This window comes from Lynx canadensis, chromosome D4 (genome assembly GCF_007474595.2).
Source record: "Lynx canadensis isolate LIC74 chromosome D4, mLynCan4.pri.v2, whole genome shotgun sequence".
Lineage (NCBI taxonomy): Eukaryota > Metazoa > Chordata > Mammalia > Carnivora > Felidae > Lynx > Lynx canadensis.
Window position 1 is genome coordinate 11,886,168 of NC_044315.2, and position 19,514 is coordinate 11,905,681.

General features: G+C 51.6%; 1 protein-coding gene across 8 annotated transcripts in view; it reads right to left on the reverse strand.

Annotated features, from left to right (window-relative positions):
* Positions 1 to 4,091: 4,091 nt before the first annotated feature.
* Positions 4,092 to 19,514, reverse strand: part of APBA1 (amyloid beta precursor protein binding family A member 1) — a 208,396-nt gene continuing 192,973 nt past the window's right edge. For 6 of the 8 annotated variants that reach the window (XM_030293310.1, XM_030293312.1, XM_030293311.1 and 3 more), the window contains 4 exons: positions 18,896 to 19,108; positions 11,518 to 11,637; positions 8,530 to 8,670; positions 4,092 to 7,752 (listed from right to left, as the gene is read on the reverse strand). In XM_030293310.1, the coding sequence (XP_030149170.1) occupies positions 7,681 to 7,752; positions 8,530 to 8,670; positions 11,518 to 11,637; positions 18,896 to 19,108 (546 nt within the window). In that variant the 3' untranslated portion in view covers positions 4,092 to 7,680. The remainder of the gene's footprint in view (positions 7,753 to 8,529; positions 8,671 to 11,517; positions 11,638 to 18,895; positions 19,109 to 19,514) is intronic. The other 2 variants (XR_003964148.1, XR_003964147.1) reach the window with 2 other exon arrangements.

Sequence of the window (19,514 nt, forward strand, 5' to 3'; positions counted from 1 at the left end):
CCCGGTAGCTGGTGTTGCCATCGTTCAGACGGCGGGGAAAAACGGAAGAGTGTGGATTAACGGTGAAACACGGTAGTAATGACTGAGTTTTGATGACTGGTTACCTTTGTTTTTACCGAAGTTCATTAATTTTAGTAGAGATTGTATTTAACAACAAGATTCTGAAAATGGGGCAGTGGGTTCTCGCGGGTGATGCCAAGCTGGCTGCAGCAGGTGTGGCCACAGGGACCCTACACCGAGGGCAGCTCTGCCCCCAGGATGTCCGGAGGAGAGCCAGTTGCCGGGTGTCCTCTGAGGCCCTGTGGGGTCAGGTGGTTGTTAGGGCCCTTGAAAGCCATGAACGACCTATCTTTCCTCATCCTCCACATTCCCGCCTGGCGAGGAAGCCCGTCGGGAAACCGTCCTGACTGGCAGGCTGGAGACCAGGTGTGAATTTGGGGACATGAGGGAGAATGTCACTCTGTTGCCCCACCCTCGCACACAAGGGCACCCTACTATCCTCCTAGTTTCCTCTTAGGACATGGCTGGGACTGGAGTCCCAGACCGGGGACACCCATTACTGTTTTGGAGGTGTGTGTCTTTGGGCCAAGTATTCTCCTGAGTCTCTGAGCCTCAGTTTCCTCAGAGCACAATGGGGATGCTCTGGCCAATGGCTGTGAGGAGAGGGATGGACAGGAGGCAGCTCGCAGCTGCATCCTCCACAGACCCCAGGGGCTGGGGTAGTTTTTCCCGCACGAGTTCTTCATGAGAGCTTCAAGGAACTGAAACGTCCTCACATCTCCAGATCCCATGACAAAGAGGAATGACTTCCATCTTCCACAATTCAGGGGTGGGCGCAGCACCCAGGAGCTGTGCATTCTCAGCCAGAAGGACTTGCAGGGGAACAAAGTTGACGGTGTTGAGCAGGCCTTCCAGAGTGTTCCGTGATCAGCCCCAGACTGAGCTTCTTCACTCTTTTTCCGTCTCTGTTTCACTCTTTTCCGCCTGTTTGGGTTTGGTCACTCTGAGCGGTATGCAGGAGGCATTTACTGTGGGGAATCAGGCCACATGCGGTTGTGGGAGCTGGTGAAGAAGTCCAGGGAAGGCTGTGCCTCTGGGTGGGCAGGGCTGGGTGTTGTAGAGAAAAGCAGATGTGAATGGGGGCAAGGAGAGGCTGGAAACCACGGGCACAGAGTGGCCCTGAGTCTATCACCTCCCACCTCTGTGACGTGGTGACCTGTTGGAGCCGGCTGCACACATACCTAGTCCAGGACTCGGAACCCATCGATGAAACAGAGGCGCCACTGGATGGTTTCTGTCCAAGCCAACAGTGGGCACCGGCCACCCAACGACACTGTGGGAGCCACGAAAGCACCCAGCTTAGCCAAGTTGATGTGGTGAAAAGCCACCACCGCAATATGCTTCTGGAGTACCAAGTGCTTTTGGACCTTCTCATCGTTCTTCCAGGTTCCTATGCCTCTGCATGGAGTGTTTGCTCCAGCCATGGCACCTGGAAAACTCCTACAGCAGCTTCAAAACCCTGCAGAGACATCACCTCCTCTGAGAAGAATTCCCTGACACCTGCCCTCCAGGACTAGTCCTGTATTTCACACATGGTGACTGCCTCTGTTGTACCTGCGAGATGCCTCAAGGGGACAAGCTGTGCCTGTTTGACAGCTCAGGTTGGTTCATTCACGTGCCCAGGATTGCACAGGGAGAATAGAGTTAGTGTCATACAGAGCTATAATTTGAACCCCTGTCGGTGACTCTTCTGATTCTAAGCCACCGTGACTAGAAAGCTGAGAAAGATTTGGCCCTTGCCCTTCGGAAACTATTCAGTGGCGGGGAAAGAGAGCTGCAGTGTAGTTAGTTAGGCAGCTGGTGAAATTACCCACAGAGACTCCAGGGGTGGCCCCAAGGCTGAAGTCACAGCACTGTGCTCCCCAGAGGGTCTCCAGGCTGCTCCAGGCCTGGCCGGTAGGAAGGTGAGGACCCCCTCCCTCCAGCAGCAGCTGTCAGGGAGCGTGGTTCCAGCTGACTCCTCACCGTGTGGCTTCGGGCAAGTCCTACTCCTTGTTTGGAAGAGATGGGCCTGGGACGGGTGGCTAAGATTCCTCATTCACTCACCACCATCTGGCATTGCAGGTGGTTGTCTGGATTGGGCATTTCTTATGTTACTCCACCAGAGGGCGCCAAATCCCAGCTCCTGCCAAGTTGGTTCTCTCAAAAAGGGGTGGTTTCGGGATGTGAGCTCAGAGGAGGTGATGAGTGAGAGCTGTGTGTGTGGGTTTGTGTGGAAACAATTAGGGGTGCGTGTGTGCATGTGTTTGCATGCAGCACCAGAGTTTTTTTCCAACTGTCTACATCTATTACCATCACCCCTACCCTGCCGAGTTCATCTCCAGCTTTTTGCTACCTCCCTTGCTCAGCTCTAGCCACACAGGCCCGCTAGCGCGGCCTCCAACACTCCCTGCAAGATCTGGCCTCAGGGCCTTTGTGTGTGCTGTCCCTTCAGCCTGGAACACTGACCGCCTAGACATCTCCAGGAACCTCCCACATTCCCTCTCAGGCCTTTCCTAGCCCTCCCATAAAAAAAGTACCTCCGAACCCATTCCATGCTTTACTCTTCTTTAGAAAAACTACACAACACAATCTACACAACAAAATGTCACCTATTTAACCATTTTTCCAGTTTTGCAGTATGAAGTCCCTTCTCGTGGTGGTGCAACCATGTCCGCCATCCATCTCCAGACTTTTTTCCATCTTCCCAAACTGAAACCCTACATCCACTGAACAACCCCCTACTCTGCCCTCCCCCACCCCCTGGCAATGGCTGTTCTTTTTGTCTCTATGAATCTGCTCCGGCTGTCTCGTAAAAGCCATAGAGTATTTGTCATTTTGGGTCTGGCTTATGTCACTCAGCATAAGGTCTTCAAGCGTCATCCATGTTGTAGCATGTGTCAGAATTTGCTTTTTTAAGGCTGTATGATATTCCACTATATGTATATTTATATACTGATTATTCATTTGTCTGTTGGTAGATGCGTGGGTTGCCCCACTCTTGTGAAGAGTGATGGTATGCATGTGCTCTTTTCCATGCTTTCTCTTTCTGCACAGCACTGAACCCCATCCAGGCACCCTCCCTTTGCCCCCAACTAGACATACAAATGATGGCATACAAAAGACACAGGCCAGCCAACCTAGCATTTTTAATCTAACATCGCTTTTTAAATGTCTAAAAATGCTCGGGACCTCGAAATGCTCTTTGGACCAGCTTTATCATTTCACTCGTGTCCTCATCAACGAGTTGATAAATCTTTGACATGTTCATCCTGTATTTGTAGGACAGTCCTATTTTTAACTTTTAAGAAGTTACACCCTGACCTTCCAGAGGTGTCTTTTTCTTTTTTAACCAGGAATTTAAACATGCCTTTGTGGGATGAAATCGAATACATCAGTTCATGATGCTCTGCCAGCCAAGCTGGGGCTTCCGGTGTCCTGGGGCCACGTGAACGGAGCAGAGACACCGCCAGCTCCTATGTTCTCCGGGACCTTCTTGAGCTGTGGCCGCTGCTCCAAAGTCCCAGGCAGCTGATGCGGACCCGTGTCTGCGGCGCCCACGAAAGACGGTGCTTTCTTGAGAGCGGCCTGCCCTTTCTGAGCCCTTCTGCGAGCCGTGGGATTCCAAATGCTCTGAATGCATTAGCTGACGCTCACACGGTCCCCATGAGATAGACGCCCTTCGGCAGATGAGGAAGCCAGCCTGGAGGATCACAGTGCAAGGGGAAGTTCTAGAGCAAAGACGAGAAGGAGGGATCTGTGTGTGGCGGGACAGGTGAGTGGAATTTCTCTAGTTCTGCAACTTGTGGCGGAGATCATGCCGAGGGGGAAAGTGTCGGGTGCCAGACCCCACTCCCAGGGGACAGTCATCCCCCAGGGGACAGCACCCTTGCAGGGGGCTTGCTGACGGGGGCCAGAGCAGGCCCAGTCGCTGTGGCGCCCACCTGGTGCTGGCCTGACGGGCGGGCCAGGAGGGGGCCCGCAGGGAACAAGATGCCATCTTTCCCCCACCTGGCGTCCTGTCCCTCCCCCGAAACAACACGACACTGGGCCAAGAGGCGAAGTTCTTGTTTATTGTTGCAGCGACTCTTACAGACATTAGCGTTCAGTGAAATCAAGGAAGAGAACACATTAAATACATCACAACCCCCAAAACGGTACAGAGGAGGGGAGGGCGGGCCGGGCCGGTGACCAGACTGTCGGAGCAAGTACATTCAGTGGGTGTGTGGTGCCATCATTCCGGGCTCACGTGTATATATATTTTATTTATATAATTTATATTTATATATAGAGATCATTGAGTTTTGTGTATACAAAGAACAATATTGTTACAAATACAATACTCTACTTGTCCCAAGCTTTACAATAAGCTCTATTTCACCCTCTTTACAGAACAATAGTACAAGTTCAGACTCTAGGGGCTGTGCTGAATATGTACAAGAAATTTCCTTCCCACGTGGTCCTCACGCCCTGCTGTGATGGAGGGGGGCAAAGAATCGGGTCGTGTGCTCCAGAGGGCCCAAGCCAGGGAAGGCGCAGACAGACACGAAGCTCAAACCAGCAAGCGGCCTTGGAAGAGGGAGAGTAAACAGGTCTAAAAGGAGGTGGCCCTTGGTTGTAAACATTGGTGACAGCCACACCACTGGGTCGAGGGACCCAAGAAGGGCGTGTGGATGGGTTTCCTCAGCGTGCAGATGGGGACGTTGGGTGCGAATGGGGGGGGCCTCAGGGGCGGCAGAAGTGATGGGGGAGGTAGTCGTTTAGTCTGGGACTCTCTGAGGCCGCTGTTCCATGGTGGGCTCCAGGCCCCAAGGAGCCTGCTGTGGGGAGGGCGTGCACTCCAGGCCTTGGTCTCTGGGGGTCTCCTCCTCTTGTGAACCCAAGGCTGACGGTGGCTCCCTGAAATGCTCCCGTGTGAGAAGGCAGAGACAGGATGCGTTCTGGTGCACCCTGGCTGGGCCAGGACGGGTAGACGAAGCTGAGAACCTGTCCCCGAAGCTGAGTCACCAGCATGTCCCAGCCAAGCAGCAAGAGTGGCTTTTTGCCTGGGCCCTGTTGGGGAAGGCTGCTCTGTACATAGTGTTCCCCGTGACGGGGTGGGGGTGGGGGTATTCAGATATTTACATATATAACTATATATACCGGGATGCTGGAAGAGACAGCCACGTCCTGTGGATTTTCACACACCGAGTTACTAACGCTTAACTCCCTCCATCCGACGCGAGCAGGGCCAAGAATACACTCCAGGTGAACCTGTACCGAGCTCCGGGAACGAGAGTATCTGGGGATGCAGAGCCACTTTCAGTAACAGAAGGTAGGTGGTGGACAAGTAACCTCACTCTTCTGCTAGAAGATGCTGGTCTTCCAGCAGCTCTTACCAAATGGGCTTTTGCGGCACTCGTCAAACGTTCTGAGACTTTTGTGCCGTAGCGGCAGAATCTGTGTTCTCTGTCCCCTCTCCTTTGGGTGAAGACGCCTAATTGTGATATTGGCAGGCTGCGTAGGCACTGCTGGCCCATCGCGGATCGGCCTCTGTCCCGGTGCTGGGGGAGGTGGCCCGAGTGGTCACCCTGGGACCAGACAGGCATGAACCCCTCCCATGACCTTCCAAGGCTCCTGAGGCCTCACACCCCACCACTAATGCTTTGTTCCTGTTCTACTCTCTCTTTTTGGCAGAGGGAAGAGCGACACAAGACTCTTGAGTCCTTGACTATATTGTCAGACACACTACAGTTTGGTAAACTGAGAACTTGGGGCCATGGTTCTGGCTGATTCGGGCTGCGTGGGGCTGAGCCTCCTCTGAAGTCCAGGGGTCCTGGACTGTCCAGGCTGGCTCCCCTGCAGAGGGGGCAGCCCCTACTTTATTAAGGTTTATACTACAAACTGAGGGTCGACCACTGATGCCTTTGGAACATTCGGCTTTGCTGACTCACAGAAACCCTGAGGTACAGAAATCCCAGGGGAACACACTGCACAGTCATCTGGGGCTGGTCTCTTGTTCCGATTTTTTTTTTTTATGTGTCTCCCTCCCCGAAATCCCTCCAACAAATAAATACATGAGCCAGTCCACATATGCTCACCGAATTCCTGTTTCCACAGATACAACATAAATATCCCATGTGCAGAGAGCAGGGACTCGTAATATTACAAAATATATTAGTTTCTCTTCCCCTGTCTCTGCTGAGGTCATGAACGAAATGGAACAAAAAAAAGCAAACCAACCCACACCCACCTACGTGAAAAGAAAATGCTCTTTGGACCAAGAGTAATTGAAAACTGGCTCAGGATAACATCACTACAACATCTGCATGAACTGAGACAGAATCCACAACATGAGGCACCTGGTGAGAACACGCAGCATCTCACCCAAGTGCAAGCGCTCTCAGACCCACCAGGCAGCAAGCTGATGTTTCTAGAACACATCTGGGGATGCTTAGGCATCGTGTGAGGTCATCCTCGTCTCCTTAGTTTTGTCGTTTACTACTATTCTGGCCTCTTGAATCCCATCCTGCTACGTGGCCCTGAGCAGAGAGGAAAGCTGGTCTTACCTTGGGCCAGGAAGCCTAACACGACTGCATCTGCATTCTCTTCCTCCACGGGAGCAGTCCGTCCTTCCGAGACCCCCAGGGTGAGTGTGGAGTGGGGGCACGAAGGGAGTCCACTAGGACCCTGAGCCAAGGCGGCGCTGGTGGGGCCAGGCCTCGGGGCGGGGAGGGGGGGCAGGGGGGAGTCTCGCCCCGGACAAGGCTGAGCAGCCCCTGTAGGCCTCACCTGCCAGGGGAAGGGACCTCGTGGAGAGGCAAGGTGGGCTTTCCAAGGGCTCTGTGTGCCTCACCGGTGAGGGAAGGAGGCGAGGGCGATACATACACAAGAGAGGCTGTATACATACGTGTGTGGCAGAGAGGGAGGAAGGAAGTACCTGCCCATGTCTATCGGCTGGTTGGTGACCTTAGCACAGCCTGAGGCGGCTGGGCTGCCCCAGGACCTGCCGAGCTCTCTGCACCAAGATGGCACCCTGGTCCCAGGCCGTCTCCCTCCTACCCTTGGGGGAGAAGGCTCACCTTTAAGAACGCAATTATGTCGAAACTAAAAGTAGTTACACAAGAGGCAGAAGGTTGGCTCAGAAATTCTGGGCGGAGGGGTGTGGAGCCCCAAGTCCAGTGTGGTGGGCAGGACAAACCCTGAAAGACACAGCTGGTCTCCGCTGATACACCGTGTTCCCATACACTGAGCCAATCAGAGCCAAGACCAGCGGCTGGACTGTAGGCACTGCTGACTCAGCTCCTTCACTGTCCCCCCCAGGAGCACCTCTTGGGGGAAGGGAGGACTCCCCTGGAGCCGTGACGGTCCTCCTGGGAACCCCCGGGGGCCCTTCAGGATGGTCTGGGCAGACACCCGGTGGGTACTGGCTGCTCTCTACCCTCAAGGGCGTGTGTACAAAACTTTCTGGGTGTTAAAAAAAAAAAAAAAAAAGCAAACTGGAGAGAGAGTAAAGAGGTCTGCAGATTCTTCTCTTCCTGTGTAGAACCGGTGCTGGGCGTGAGAGGGAAATGTCTCAGTGGGCACACAGATGCAGCACGAGAAACACACCACGAGTGAGGACAGTCCTCCATGCAAGCCGCCAGGCGGGGGGGCACGGCCTCAGATGTAAACGGGTTGCTCCTGGGCCGTCAGCAGTCGGTACATGGCAGCCGGCATCGTCTTCATGTGAATCTGAGGGCAGAAACGTGCAGCAGCAGGCCTGAGGCTGCGGGGTGGGGTGGGGTGTGGCTGTGTGGCCATGGCCCCCCGTTGCCCCGGGGGGGGGGCAGCACCTCTAACCACGGCGGGGTGGGGGGGAGCTCTGAAGATCGCCCCCCACCAGCCACAGGGACCTGACTGAGGCCTCCGGGAAGAGAGGGATCCACGGGCTTTCTAAAACGTGTGGGGTGGCACAGAGTGGGCAGTGAAAACCGGGGAAGCTTTGTTTCGCAGCCAAGGCAAAAGGAGAAAGTCCCTTGAAACCAAGGGAGAGTGGCAGTAGGTAGTGGCGGTGGGTCGGGACCCCTCCCCCAGGGGGTCAGGTGGCTCAGGAGGCGGGCCCTGGAACAGCCCTGCCACCTGGAGGAAGCTGGAGCCCGGAGCTGCCCCTGGAGGCCTGGTCCATCTATCAGACGTCAATCTGAGACTTCCATGGCCCAGCAGGTGTGGTGACATTAACTGGAAGAATGGACAGAACTCGGGCGGCCCCGGGGGGGAAGCCACAATAATGAGGCTGAGAGTTGAGAAGAAAAGGTGAGCAAATAACGCAGGAGAGAGTGAATCTTGTTTCTAGGAGCCGCTCTCGGTCGCCGCTAGGCAGTGGGTGACCTCTGGCCTGAGTCTGACGGTTCTGCCTGTTGAGCAGGGTTTTGAACCACAAAGGACGCTGCCTGGAAGGCCTGTGTGGGGCCGCGCAAGCGCGAGGCCGGGGTCCCCCAGGCCCACCCCCACCCCAGCCCCCGCTCCTACCTCCCCCACCGCATTGGAGAGGATGTGGACGATCTTCTCGTGAGGCGTGGCCACCACGCTCTGCCCGTTGATCTCGATGATCCGATGTCCCACGCGGACGCCGCCTCTCTCGGCTATGCCCCCTCGCATGAGGCTGCAGATCTGTCAGAGCCAAAGGCCACACCGTTAACCCTCACGGCAGGATCGCATGTCGGAGAGCTGGGCGGAGACAGGACTGGCTTTCCTGGACCCCTGCCCTCCGTTCTCCACGGTTACTTTGGGGCATTCCAATCTCTCGGTTTCCTTTCGCAAGCGACAGGGCTCCGTGGGCGCACAGGGCTACCCGGCCGCTGCACCCCACCCGAGGGATGTAGTACATCGCAGGAGGTCACGGCACACTGAGTTCCGACTGCCTGTCATCCCAGCTGGGTCCTGGGGAAAAGAGCTTTTTGGACCTGTCACCGAGTCACCAACGGTTTCAAACTCTCAGCCTGTGTAACGCAGGCGAATACTATTTCCCACATTCACCGCTAGGACTCAGACATCCAACTGTATAATCTGCAGCCTGCTTTTCAGGGTCACGGTTACATGAGCCAAACCCCGCTTTGGGTTTCCAAAGTGTGGCCAGCTGGCCGGGACTGGCTCCTTTTGACCTTCTCGACTTAGCAGCCCGTGTTCAAACTCACTTCCCCCCAGAAAGGACAACGGGGCTGGGTTTTGTCTCTGTGTAGCCGCACATCATGGTGTGCAGAAGCTGTGGGCCGGTGGAAATGAGCTCCCCAGGGCTTGGAGTTGGAGGGCTCAGGGCTCAGCCCTGCAGGGGAAGGCCACCCCCACTTCAAACAGAACATGAGACTTTCTCCAAAAGAGTGTGTTTTTAGTTTACAAAGTTGACATTTCACACCAGATCGTGCACCTTTTTTAAAATTTTTTTTTTAACGTTTGTGTATTTTTGAGACAGAGACAGAGCATGAACGGGGGAGGGGTAGAGAGAGAGGGAGACACAGAATCCGAAGCAGGCTCCAGGCTCAGAGCCATCAGCCCAGAACCCGACGTGGGGCTCGAACCCACAGACCGTGAGATCGTGACCTGAGCTGAAGTCGGACGCTTAACCGACTGAGCCACCCAGGCGCCCCAGATCGTGCGCCTTTTAAGTCCACGTAGACAAGACCGTGGCATCGTGCGACAATGCTCTGTGACCGAGTGTGTGGACCCCGCAGAGCCCCCCACCCGGTACTCTGGGGTCAGAATGCTGCTTAGGTGCTTCCCACACTTGAGACAAAACCGAGGGACCTGCTGTTGCTATACAACAACTCTTTGTTCATAGCTGAACTTTTAAAATTATTTGCATATGAACAAAGCAAACAAGGAAATATCGGCAGATAAAAACAGGTGTCTGCCCAAAAGCGTAAGGAGTAAGTAACCCCGGCTCCCTTCCTAAGAGGAAAGTGAGGCCGCTGAGGTCCAAGGAACAGATGAAGGGGAACTTCAAAGCTACTTCAAGGGTATTTCTAAACCTCGAAACAGACTTGGAATAAAATTTTAAAAACCTACCACTCTTAATTGAGATTTTTAAGGGGGAAAAGAATAGCGTTCTTCAATGTGGAAAGACGAAGGGAAAGAGAAGGAGAGCACATCCAAAATCTAAAAAATCAAGGTCTCAGACAGAGAACAGGATGGTCATCAGAGCCCACAATTACTGTGACTGCAGAATAAGGCAAACCAGCACAAAAAGGGAGTAATGCTGAGTATGGAGTTTCCGTGTGGAATGAAGAAAAAGTTCTAGAAAGAGACAGTCGTGACGGTTATACCACTCTGTGAATGTACTTTAATGCCACTGAACTGTATGCTTAAAGATGGTTTAGATCGAGGGGCACCCGAGTGGCTTAGTCAGTCAAGCGTCCGTCCGACTTCAGCTCAGGTTATGATCTCACAGTTTGTGGGTTCGAGCCCCGCATCGGGCTCTGTGTTGACAGCTCAGAGCCTGGAGCCTGCTTCGGATTCTGTCTCTCCCTCTCTCTCTGCCCCTCCCCCGTTCATGCTCTGTCTCTCTCTGTCTCAAAAATAAATATTAAATTAAAAAAGAAAAGTATTGTTTCCGGACAGATATCCACGTGATGAAAATACTCTTCATCCCTAAAGTGCTATTCAGGTTAAATGGGCAAGGCAGAAAACATGCACGCATCACAGCCATGGGGGCCAGGGCTCTCCACCTGCACTGTGCCCTGGAATCACTGGGGAGCCCGCCCAGTGCTGCCCACCCCTGGTGGGGGGCTGAGCAGCTCTATAGGGGCTAACAGGTGTACCCAGGTGGTGACACAATGGCATCCCCTGGCCGGAGGGGAAGGACGCACTTGGTGACACATCCCAGCCTATCTCAAGTTGGCAGCTGGGAGGCTGACCCTTGCACCATCACAGAGAGATTCAGGGCCAGGGCTCTGGGAACCACCCTTCCCTTCTCATGTGAAAGGGCACAGGATTCTCTGCCCACAGGGGCACACAGGGCCCGCCCTCACCCACTCCTCCCTCTCCTTGCTGGGTTCTCTCAGGGAACTGCCTGGCTTTAAAAAATAAAAATTTGGGGCCTCTGGCTGGCTCAGTCAGTTAAACGTTCAATAAATATATATGCAGATGAATGAATGAAAAATTTTCTCGATCTATAACATGAGTTTTGACTAGATTTTGGACCGTGTACTTAAATAATCGTCAAGAGGCACGTGAGTGGCTCAGTCGGTTGAGCGTCCCACTTCAGCTCAGGTCATGATTTCACGGTTGGTGGGTTCAAGCCCCACACTAGGCTCTGTGCTGACAGCTCAGAGCCTGGAGCCTGAGTCTGACAGATTCTGTGTCTCTCTCTCTCTCTCTCTCTCCGTCCCTCTCTTGCTCATGCTCTCTCTCTCTCTCAAAAACAAACATTAAAAATAAATTAAAAATAAAAGTTAAAAAACTAACACTGTGCCACGGTTTTATTTGTCAGATCTTTGTAAGAAAGTGTGGAGCCCTACTTACGATTCCATTCTGGACGCTGAAACCCAGCTGGTAGCGGAGGTCCGGTCTCCTGATCAACACGGTCGTCACTGGAGGACACCTCACGATGTTCAGCTTGACCCGGGGCTGATTCTTCAAACCCTGAAATGTGAATGGAGCACAGTGGAGATGGTGACCGGTGAGGCGGGCAGAAGAGATCCAAGCAGACAGCACCAAAGGCAAATGGAGTCCTAAGGAGTCCCAAGGGATCTTCCATTATTTCTGGGACTCACGAAGCAGACCCGCATGCAGGCCGACCGTGTCCAAGCAGGGACGATCCGCTGCTAGCCTGTACCAACTCAGGGCCCAAAGAGCTCATTGACCCCTCACACCTGCGGCCAGTGTGCTCTGTGAGCGCACAAGGCTTGTGGGAGACCTGGGGAGGCTGCTTAAGAATCAGCCACTCTGTGTTGGCACCACGTGTGGGCACCCTACCCTCACGGTCCGTCGAAACCCGTGCAGCCGATGAAACCAGCTGAGCCGCCCGTCACTGAGCGTGGGCTCCTGCCGCCCACAGGAGCTGTCTCCTTCAGTCTCCTTGACAAACTGCAGCTCTAACTATGTCCATTCTACAGAAGACACCGAGGCTCAGAGATCCTAAGCAACTCACCCCGCTTCGCCCGCAGCGGGATCCAACCGCACATCTGTTCTGTTTTCAAAACCAAGCATTTTGCCTACACCATGATCCCCCCTAAAGACAACGGGACAGCGTGTATCATTCACGAGTAAGGCTTGCTCGACCAAGCAGCCAGGGAGAGCAATAAAAGAATGAATTCGTGCCACCAAAGCTTCTATTCTGGCCTTGCACGGGGCCCTGTCGTCAGCTTACTTTCCTACCCGGCTCGAGTCCAGGGCTCCTAACATCTGACTTCCCCACTGCCTTTGATGGATGCAGTTGGTCCTTTCAACGTGTGAGTTTTGACGGTGCTCAATTTAACTTCCCACCTCCAGCATCTCTGCCCGTCTCCTGCGCGTTCTGAATCGCTCTGTTTTCTGCCGGATCGGAGCCTCCCAGGGGCTGCAATTTGGGTAATGCTCGGTGCTCACACGCAGGCAGCCCTCGCCAGCCACTCTCTGTGGTTTCTGGAAGATCTCTGGGAAGCTTCTCTGGTTCACAAAGTGATGATGTCCAAGTGCAGCAGCAGCAGACGAGCTGAGAGCAGTTTTCCCCGGGCAAAGTCTGCCAGGGACTGGCCTTCCACACGACACAGGCCTGCCGTCCACGGGCACAGGGCTCCACAGGGTTCCGATGCATCAAGCTGTGTTTCCGCCTCTGCAGCCGGACGTCCTCGACACTCCACCCCTCCCTTCCTCCACCTCTGTCTCCACATCACCCAGATAAGTGGTGGGTGACACCCGGAGGTCCCCTCCAGCTCTAGTTCTGAGTTCACCCTTTCCACGCATTCCTTCCCTCAGCGTATTTGCCAACAACACCATGTCTCGACCATTATGCTTAAAAACACCCGTTTCTGTTCAGATCATGATCTCACAGTTGGTGAGATCGAGCCCCGCCTCGGGCTCTACGCTGACAGTGTGGATCCGGTTGGGATTCTCTCTCTCTCCTGCTCTCTACCCCTCCCCCACTCACGTTCTTTCTCTCTCAAAATAAACATTAAAAAATATTAATAAAAAACCAATTTCTAAAATTAAAAATGGGCATCTTTCAGGAAGGTGGTGCTCAGATATTAATGCACATACAGTTGACCTTTGAACAATGCAGGGGTCAGAGGCACTGACCCCCCCCCCCCCACCGACCAAACTGTGCGGTTGAAAATTCACATATAACTTTTGAGTCCTCTGAAACTTAACTACTAACAGCCTACGGTGACCAGAAGGCTTACCAATAACATTAACAACACATATCTTGTAGATGGATTATACACTGTGTTATTATAATAAAGTAGGCTAGAGAGAAAGCAAAGGTTGTTAGGAAAATCACAAGTTAGAAAATACATTTCCAGGACTGTGCTGTATTTATTGAAAAACACCTGTGATAAATGGGCCCGTTTAATTCAAGCCCGTGTTGCTCAAGCGCGTCTCTCTCTCCCTCCGGTGCCTCGTCTTTCTCATCCACTTGACTAGTCAATATTTACTGATCACTCCCCGCGTGCCAAGGCTGGTGTTAGGCAGCGGGGAGGGCTGCAGGCACACGCAGGGCAACCAGAGGGGCTGGCCCCCCTTCCCGCCCTCCACAATCACACAGCAGGAGACCAGGAATTTGTTGGAACCAGAGGGAAGTACGCCCCCAAAACGAGCACACAGAATTCCAGCTTCAGACAGTGCCACCAGCTTTGAGTGCTTACACCTGTGCATGGGGTGACGCAGGTGTGCATGTGACGCTCAGAGAGCACACCCTGAAAAGCCAGAGAAGGACTCTATTTTCTCAATTACCCCAAAAAAGCTCACATCGCTCCGGTGGGTTCCTTTTTCGTGTACGTGAATTGACTAAAGAGGCCTGATCTGTCCTTCAGTGAACGAAGTTCTAGACTGAGGAAATGTGCTGCCTGATGAGGCTTAAAGAGGCGGCAATTTGGAGTAGCCGGAGAACGCCACTGCTCCGCCGTTCCCCATCAGCGCTCCAAGTTGGGTCCCATTAACTTGGATTTCTGAGCTGCCATCTGAGAGGAAATGCCAATTAAATAAGCGGTCATTCTGTCCCCATGACAGCAGTGGAATGCTATAGCAAATTAAGAAATACTGTGGGAGGGGAGAGGGGAAGGGAGAGGGGAGAAGGGAAGGGAGAGGGGAGAGGGGAAGGGAGGAGACAGAAGCCAGAATCGTCTCTATAGTAACAGGAAAGCAGGACCATGATCCTGTGGAAGGGAGAGGAAAGCGGTGCTCTAGTTTAAAAAAGAAAAAAATAATCAGGAGGGCAGGACCACAGAGGCAAGGAACTGCCTAAGGAACTGGCAGGAACAAGGCAAGGAACTGACTGCTAACAAGCTTTGCCTACCAACACTTACGCCTTAGGAGTTAGGACAGGCGAAACAGGTGCTAGGGAAGGAAGCAATGAAAAGGATTCATTACCTCTAACTCTTTTCTAGAAATGTTTCTATTTTCCTATAACTGGGGGTGGTGGTGGGGGAAGTCAACATGCGTTAAAGTGGAAAGACACAGAATACATGGTGTAGACCCTTGTTTCTCAAAGGGCTTTGGGAGACTGGTGACGTCATCACCTGCCAGCTTGCTGAGGGAGAATCCCACCGCAGACACGTGCGATCTGCATTTCAACAACAGCCCCACGGCTTTCAATTCAAAGTTTTCTAAGCCGTGAACTATCCATCTATGGATCCGTCGGGATGAGAGCTGCTAACTTCACTGCAAGGTGCACTGGCACAACAGTGAAATGAGCAACCGACCAGAAGCCCTGAAGAAGCCCAGAATATTCCCCTGCGCTGGCCCCACAGGTGGGGCGGGGCAGTGTGATCATGTGCTTAGGTGGAGGCAAAAGAGGTATGCCGTCTAAGGACTGTTTTAAAATTTAAAAAAGATTTCATTTTTTGAGAGAGAGCGTGCCAGTGAGCGAAGAGCAAAGAGAGAGGGAGAATTCCACGAGGGAGGGAGAGAGAGAGGGAGGGAGGGAGAGAGAGAGGGAGGGAGGGAGAGAGAAGCAGGGCTTCCCCAAAGCAGGGCTCGAACTCACAAACCCTGAGATCATGACCTGAGCCAAAGTCAGATGCTTAACCGACTGAGCCACCCAGGCGCCCCTGTCTAGGGAATTTTAGAACAATATGACAACCCACAGAAAGTCTGCATTTGGTGCTGGCAATCCTAGCTGAAGTCAGTGGTAAAATTCTCGTCCCAGGCAGGATGGACCACTCGCATCTCTCTGCTTGACAAAGCAGCACATCTCAGGGCACCGAGGACGGTAGGCTGTGTCCTGGCTGGACCTGCTGGCTACGTCCTCGTCTGCTGAAGGCGGCCCTGGAGGCACTGCTTTTCTTGCTCTGCCTCTTCAGCAGCGATACCGTGTGGCCTTTGAATTCTGATTCCGCAGAGACTCCATTTATAGACATCAAAGATCAGCTCCCGGTGCAAACAAACCTTCTCCCCGTAAGAAATTGCTTCCAGGGTGCTCTGACTGCTCGCGGAGCAAGCTTTGTGTCTACCTTGATGGGAGAGAGAAGATGAGTCCTTGTGGGGCCCCTGCGCCTGGCACTGGCCTTGGGGTCTCAGCCTCCCTCATCTGGTCTGCCTTCTTACATCTGGATGCAGCTGTCTTCAGGAGAAACCTGGGCAGGTCATCTGCACCCTGGGGGTCTCTGATGGCTGGTCTGTGAACCAGGTGCCCATGAGGGAGGGAGGGAATGAAGGTGGGCGCCGCCTGGCAGGTGCGTAACGGGCACGGGCAGGAAGCCTCAGGAAGCTTCTCCTCCGTACTCTCTCCCTCTTCCGGCTCCTCTTCCCCAAACGTCTCCAGGCCCAGATCCACTCCCCATGCTCCCTCACCCACCTCCCTCTCTCTGAATGGATCCCCTCCCTCACCTCTGAACCCCTGCACTCCCAAGACAGGCTTTCTCAGCCTTTGCACTTGGGCTCATTCTCCACATGGGGCCGGGTGTCTGGCACCCTCCTGCACCTCTACCCACGAGATGCTACAGCATCTCCTTCTCCCAGTTCTCTCAACCTAAACTGTCTCCGGACCCTGCCAAGCTTCTCCTGAGGAAGGAGGTGTGTGTCAAGATCCTCGGCCGAGAACCACTGCCTCAGGGGCTGAGTGATATCAAGGGGGCTGAGTGACCTGGACCCACCACTGATGAGTGATTACATCACTTTTCTGTGCCTCGGTTTCCTTACTTGCACAACGGGCATGACAATAGTACCTACCCTACAGAAGGCTGCCATGAGGGTTCCACGAGCAAACGCGCACATTCTCATAATGGTGCCAGGGACACAGAGCTCAGCTGCCTTTAGCTCCCCGTTCTTTCCTTCACATCTCTCCAGCAAGATCAAGTTCCTGGGTGCAGACTGTATATCGTGTGTGTCTGGTTCCCATGGCCCCTCAGGGGTTTTCATGCACGCACAGTGTTAAACAAGTCATTTGCTCACTAGTATGAAAGGGTATCCATGAACCTTGACACGTGTGAGTTGCCAAACGTGGGTGGGTCCTGTGTCCCCACTCCAAGCCCCCAGACCCCTGGTCTCTCCACGGGGTACCACACCACTAAATCAGCCCTCCCTGGCTGTGCTCAGGCTTGTCTCCACCGGCTGCAAAGCCAGCCCAGAGCCCATCAAGTCAAGCAGCAACTCCAGAAGGCCGTTTTCCTTTATGTTATCCATCCGCCTAGATCTTACTCTTCCCTTCCAAGCCCAACTTAAAAATCAGAAAGAATTCTCCTCCCTCTGCATGTGTGCAGCATTTCTCCTCTCTGTTGCCATTAGGCCCACCAAACCCTTTCAGTGATAAATTATCCTCCACAGAAGTGCTGATATTCTGCTTCTCCAAAGTTCAGCTCTGCCTAACGGAGGCCCAATTAAACATTCATGAGTGAATATGCACGTTCAAGGTAGGGTCTTTTATATATATATAATATATATATATATATTATAAATATATACATAACATATATATTATATACATAATATATAATATATAATGTATATAATATATAATATATATACTGTACATATAATATATAATATATAATGTATACAATATATAACATATATACTGTATATATAATATATACACTATATATAATATATAATATATAATATATAATATATAATATATAATATATAATATATAATATAATATATATAAACATATACATATATATGTATATATAAACATATATATAAATATATGTGTGTGTGTGTGTATATACATACACACACATACATACACACATATATACTAAAGGTAGGGCCTTTTAATTTATATATAATATACAATATATAAAAACATATACATATATACATATATATGTATATATAAACATATAAACATATATATAAATATATATGTGTGTATGCATGTGTATATATACATACACACATATATATTAAAAGTAGGGCCTTTTAATATATATATATATATATATATATATATATATATATATATATATTTTTTTTTTTTTTTTTTTTTTTTTTTTTTTTAAAGTAAGCTCTAACCCAGCATGGGGCTTGAAATCAAGATCCTGAGACCGAGAGTCACATGCTCTACTGACTGAGCCAGCCAGGCGCCCCAAGGTTCTTTAATCTTTAATGTATGTTAAGAAGGGGTAGAGAATTTATTCAAGTCTAAGATGTAACAAAAAGAAATTAAATGAGGTCAAAGAGGACTATTTTTTCTCTGCGAATGATAATCTGTGGAGAAATCAGAATATATCTGTTTCACTACAAACGAAGAGGCACCCCTCTCTGTGTCCTAGACGCTTAATTTGACTTCCCACCTTCTACTTCCCAGCCATGGATGTTGGCTTTTGTGATTTTATTTTGAATAACCATTATATGAATTCATTCACTCTCGCAGCCCATATACATGCACACACACACACACACACGTACACAGCTATGTTCTAGGTCACAGGCCTTCAGGAAACCTCGAGGGATGAAACAAAGTCCTAGAACCCAGTCTGCCTGTGGTGTCACAGTGCTTGGCTTGGAGCTGGGGTCTCTAGATACTGAGGTGAAGGAGAAATGTTCCTACTGGCCATGCAATCACCGAGTTCCCATGTGCTCGAGAAACTACACATGGATGTTTCACTTCTTAGAAGAAAATCTAATTTCTTCCTCTCACATATTCCTATTAAAGTTTCATGTGAGTAGCTCTTCTCAGCCTTGAGCAAGAGTGTCTGTTCAGGTTGAACGAGAAGGAATGACATTCACAAGTAAGAAGGAACACACAGCCCGTACCAGGAGCTCCCCCGCTTCTCATAGCACCTGGCACGTGTGGATCATGTTACATAAGCTCTGGGGGTGGGGGGCACGCTCACTTGGATCACAGCCACGGCCACTGTGAAGGAAACCGTGCTCTCAGACCTGAAGCATTTCCATGATTTGTAACAGGGATGGCCAATCACCTCAAGTACATCTAGCGGATTATCAGTGATTATCTGGATTACTGGGCTGTGGAACTTTGGTGGAGGCTGGGTGCAGGCTTAGGGGAATAGAGTGCTGTGACTGATTAGTGATGCCTGCGACGGCACAGACAAGAGAGTGGTGTTATGCGAGTCAAACAGACCGTCTTTGATCAAAAAATGATTTCAGGGAGGAGCCTGTTAAGAGCCCGAGGGCAAGCCCATGCCTTTTGTGGTTGCGTCCTCTTCTGTGCCAGACCCTCAGTTTATGTTCATAGTGCTAATGACTGAAATACAGTCATACTTCATCCTTTTTGGGTTTTCCCATTTCCAGGTACCTTAATAATGCTCTGGCAGGTGGACAGAGGTAAGCCCACCAGGCTGGTGCCATTTATGGACATGATCTGGTCCCCGATATTCAGCTTCCCCGATTTCTCGGCGGGGCCTCCATGCATCATGTTGGCGATGATCACCGTTGGCAAGATGGACCCCCAGCCAGACTCCACAATCACTACACCCAGGATTTCTCCTTTCTGCTTCTCTATGAAGACCTGAAAGGGAAGGAAAAAAAACAAAACAAAACGACAACACTTAGAAAGCCTGAATCAGTAACCCCAGGGTAGTGACACAAATCAAAACTTTTCCCCACTTCCTATCTGGACTCAAGAAAGACATTTCCCTCGGGTGCCTGGGTGGCTCAGTCGGTTAAGCATCTGACTTCGTGCTCAGGTCGTGATCTCACAGTTTGTGAATTTGAGCTCTGAATCCGGGTCTGTGCTGGCATCTCAGAGCCTGGAGCCTGCTTCAGAATCTGTCCCTCTCTCTGCCCCTCCCCCGCTCATGCTGTCTCTCTCTCAAAAATAAAAAACATTACAAAAAAAAGGAAGACATTTCCCTGAGGTTCCAACCCAAATGAGTCCTGTCTTCTTTTGATTCCATGGCATTTGGTAAGAAACA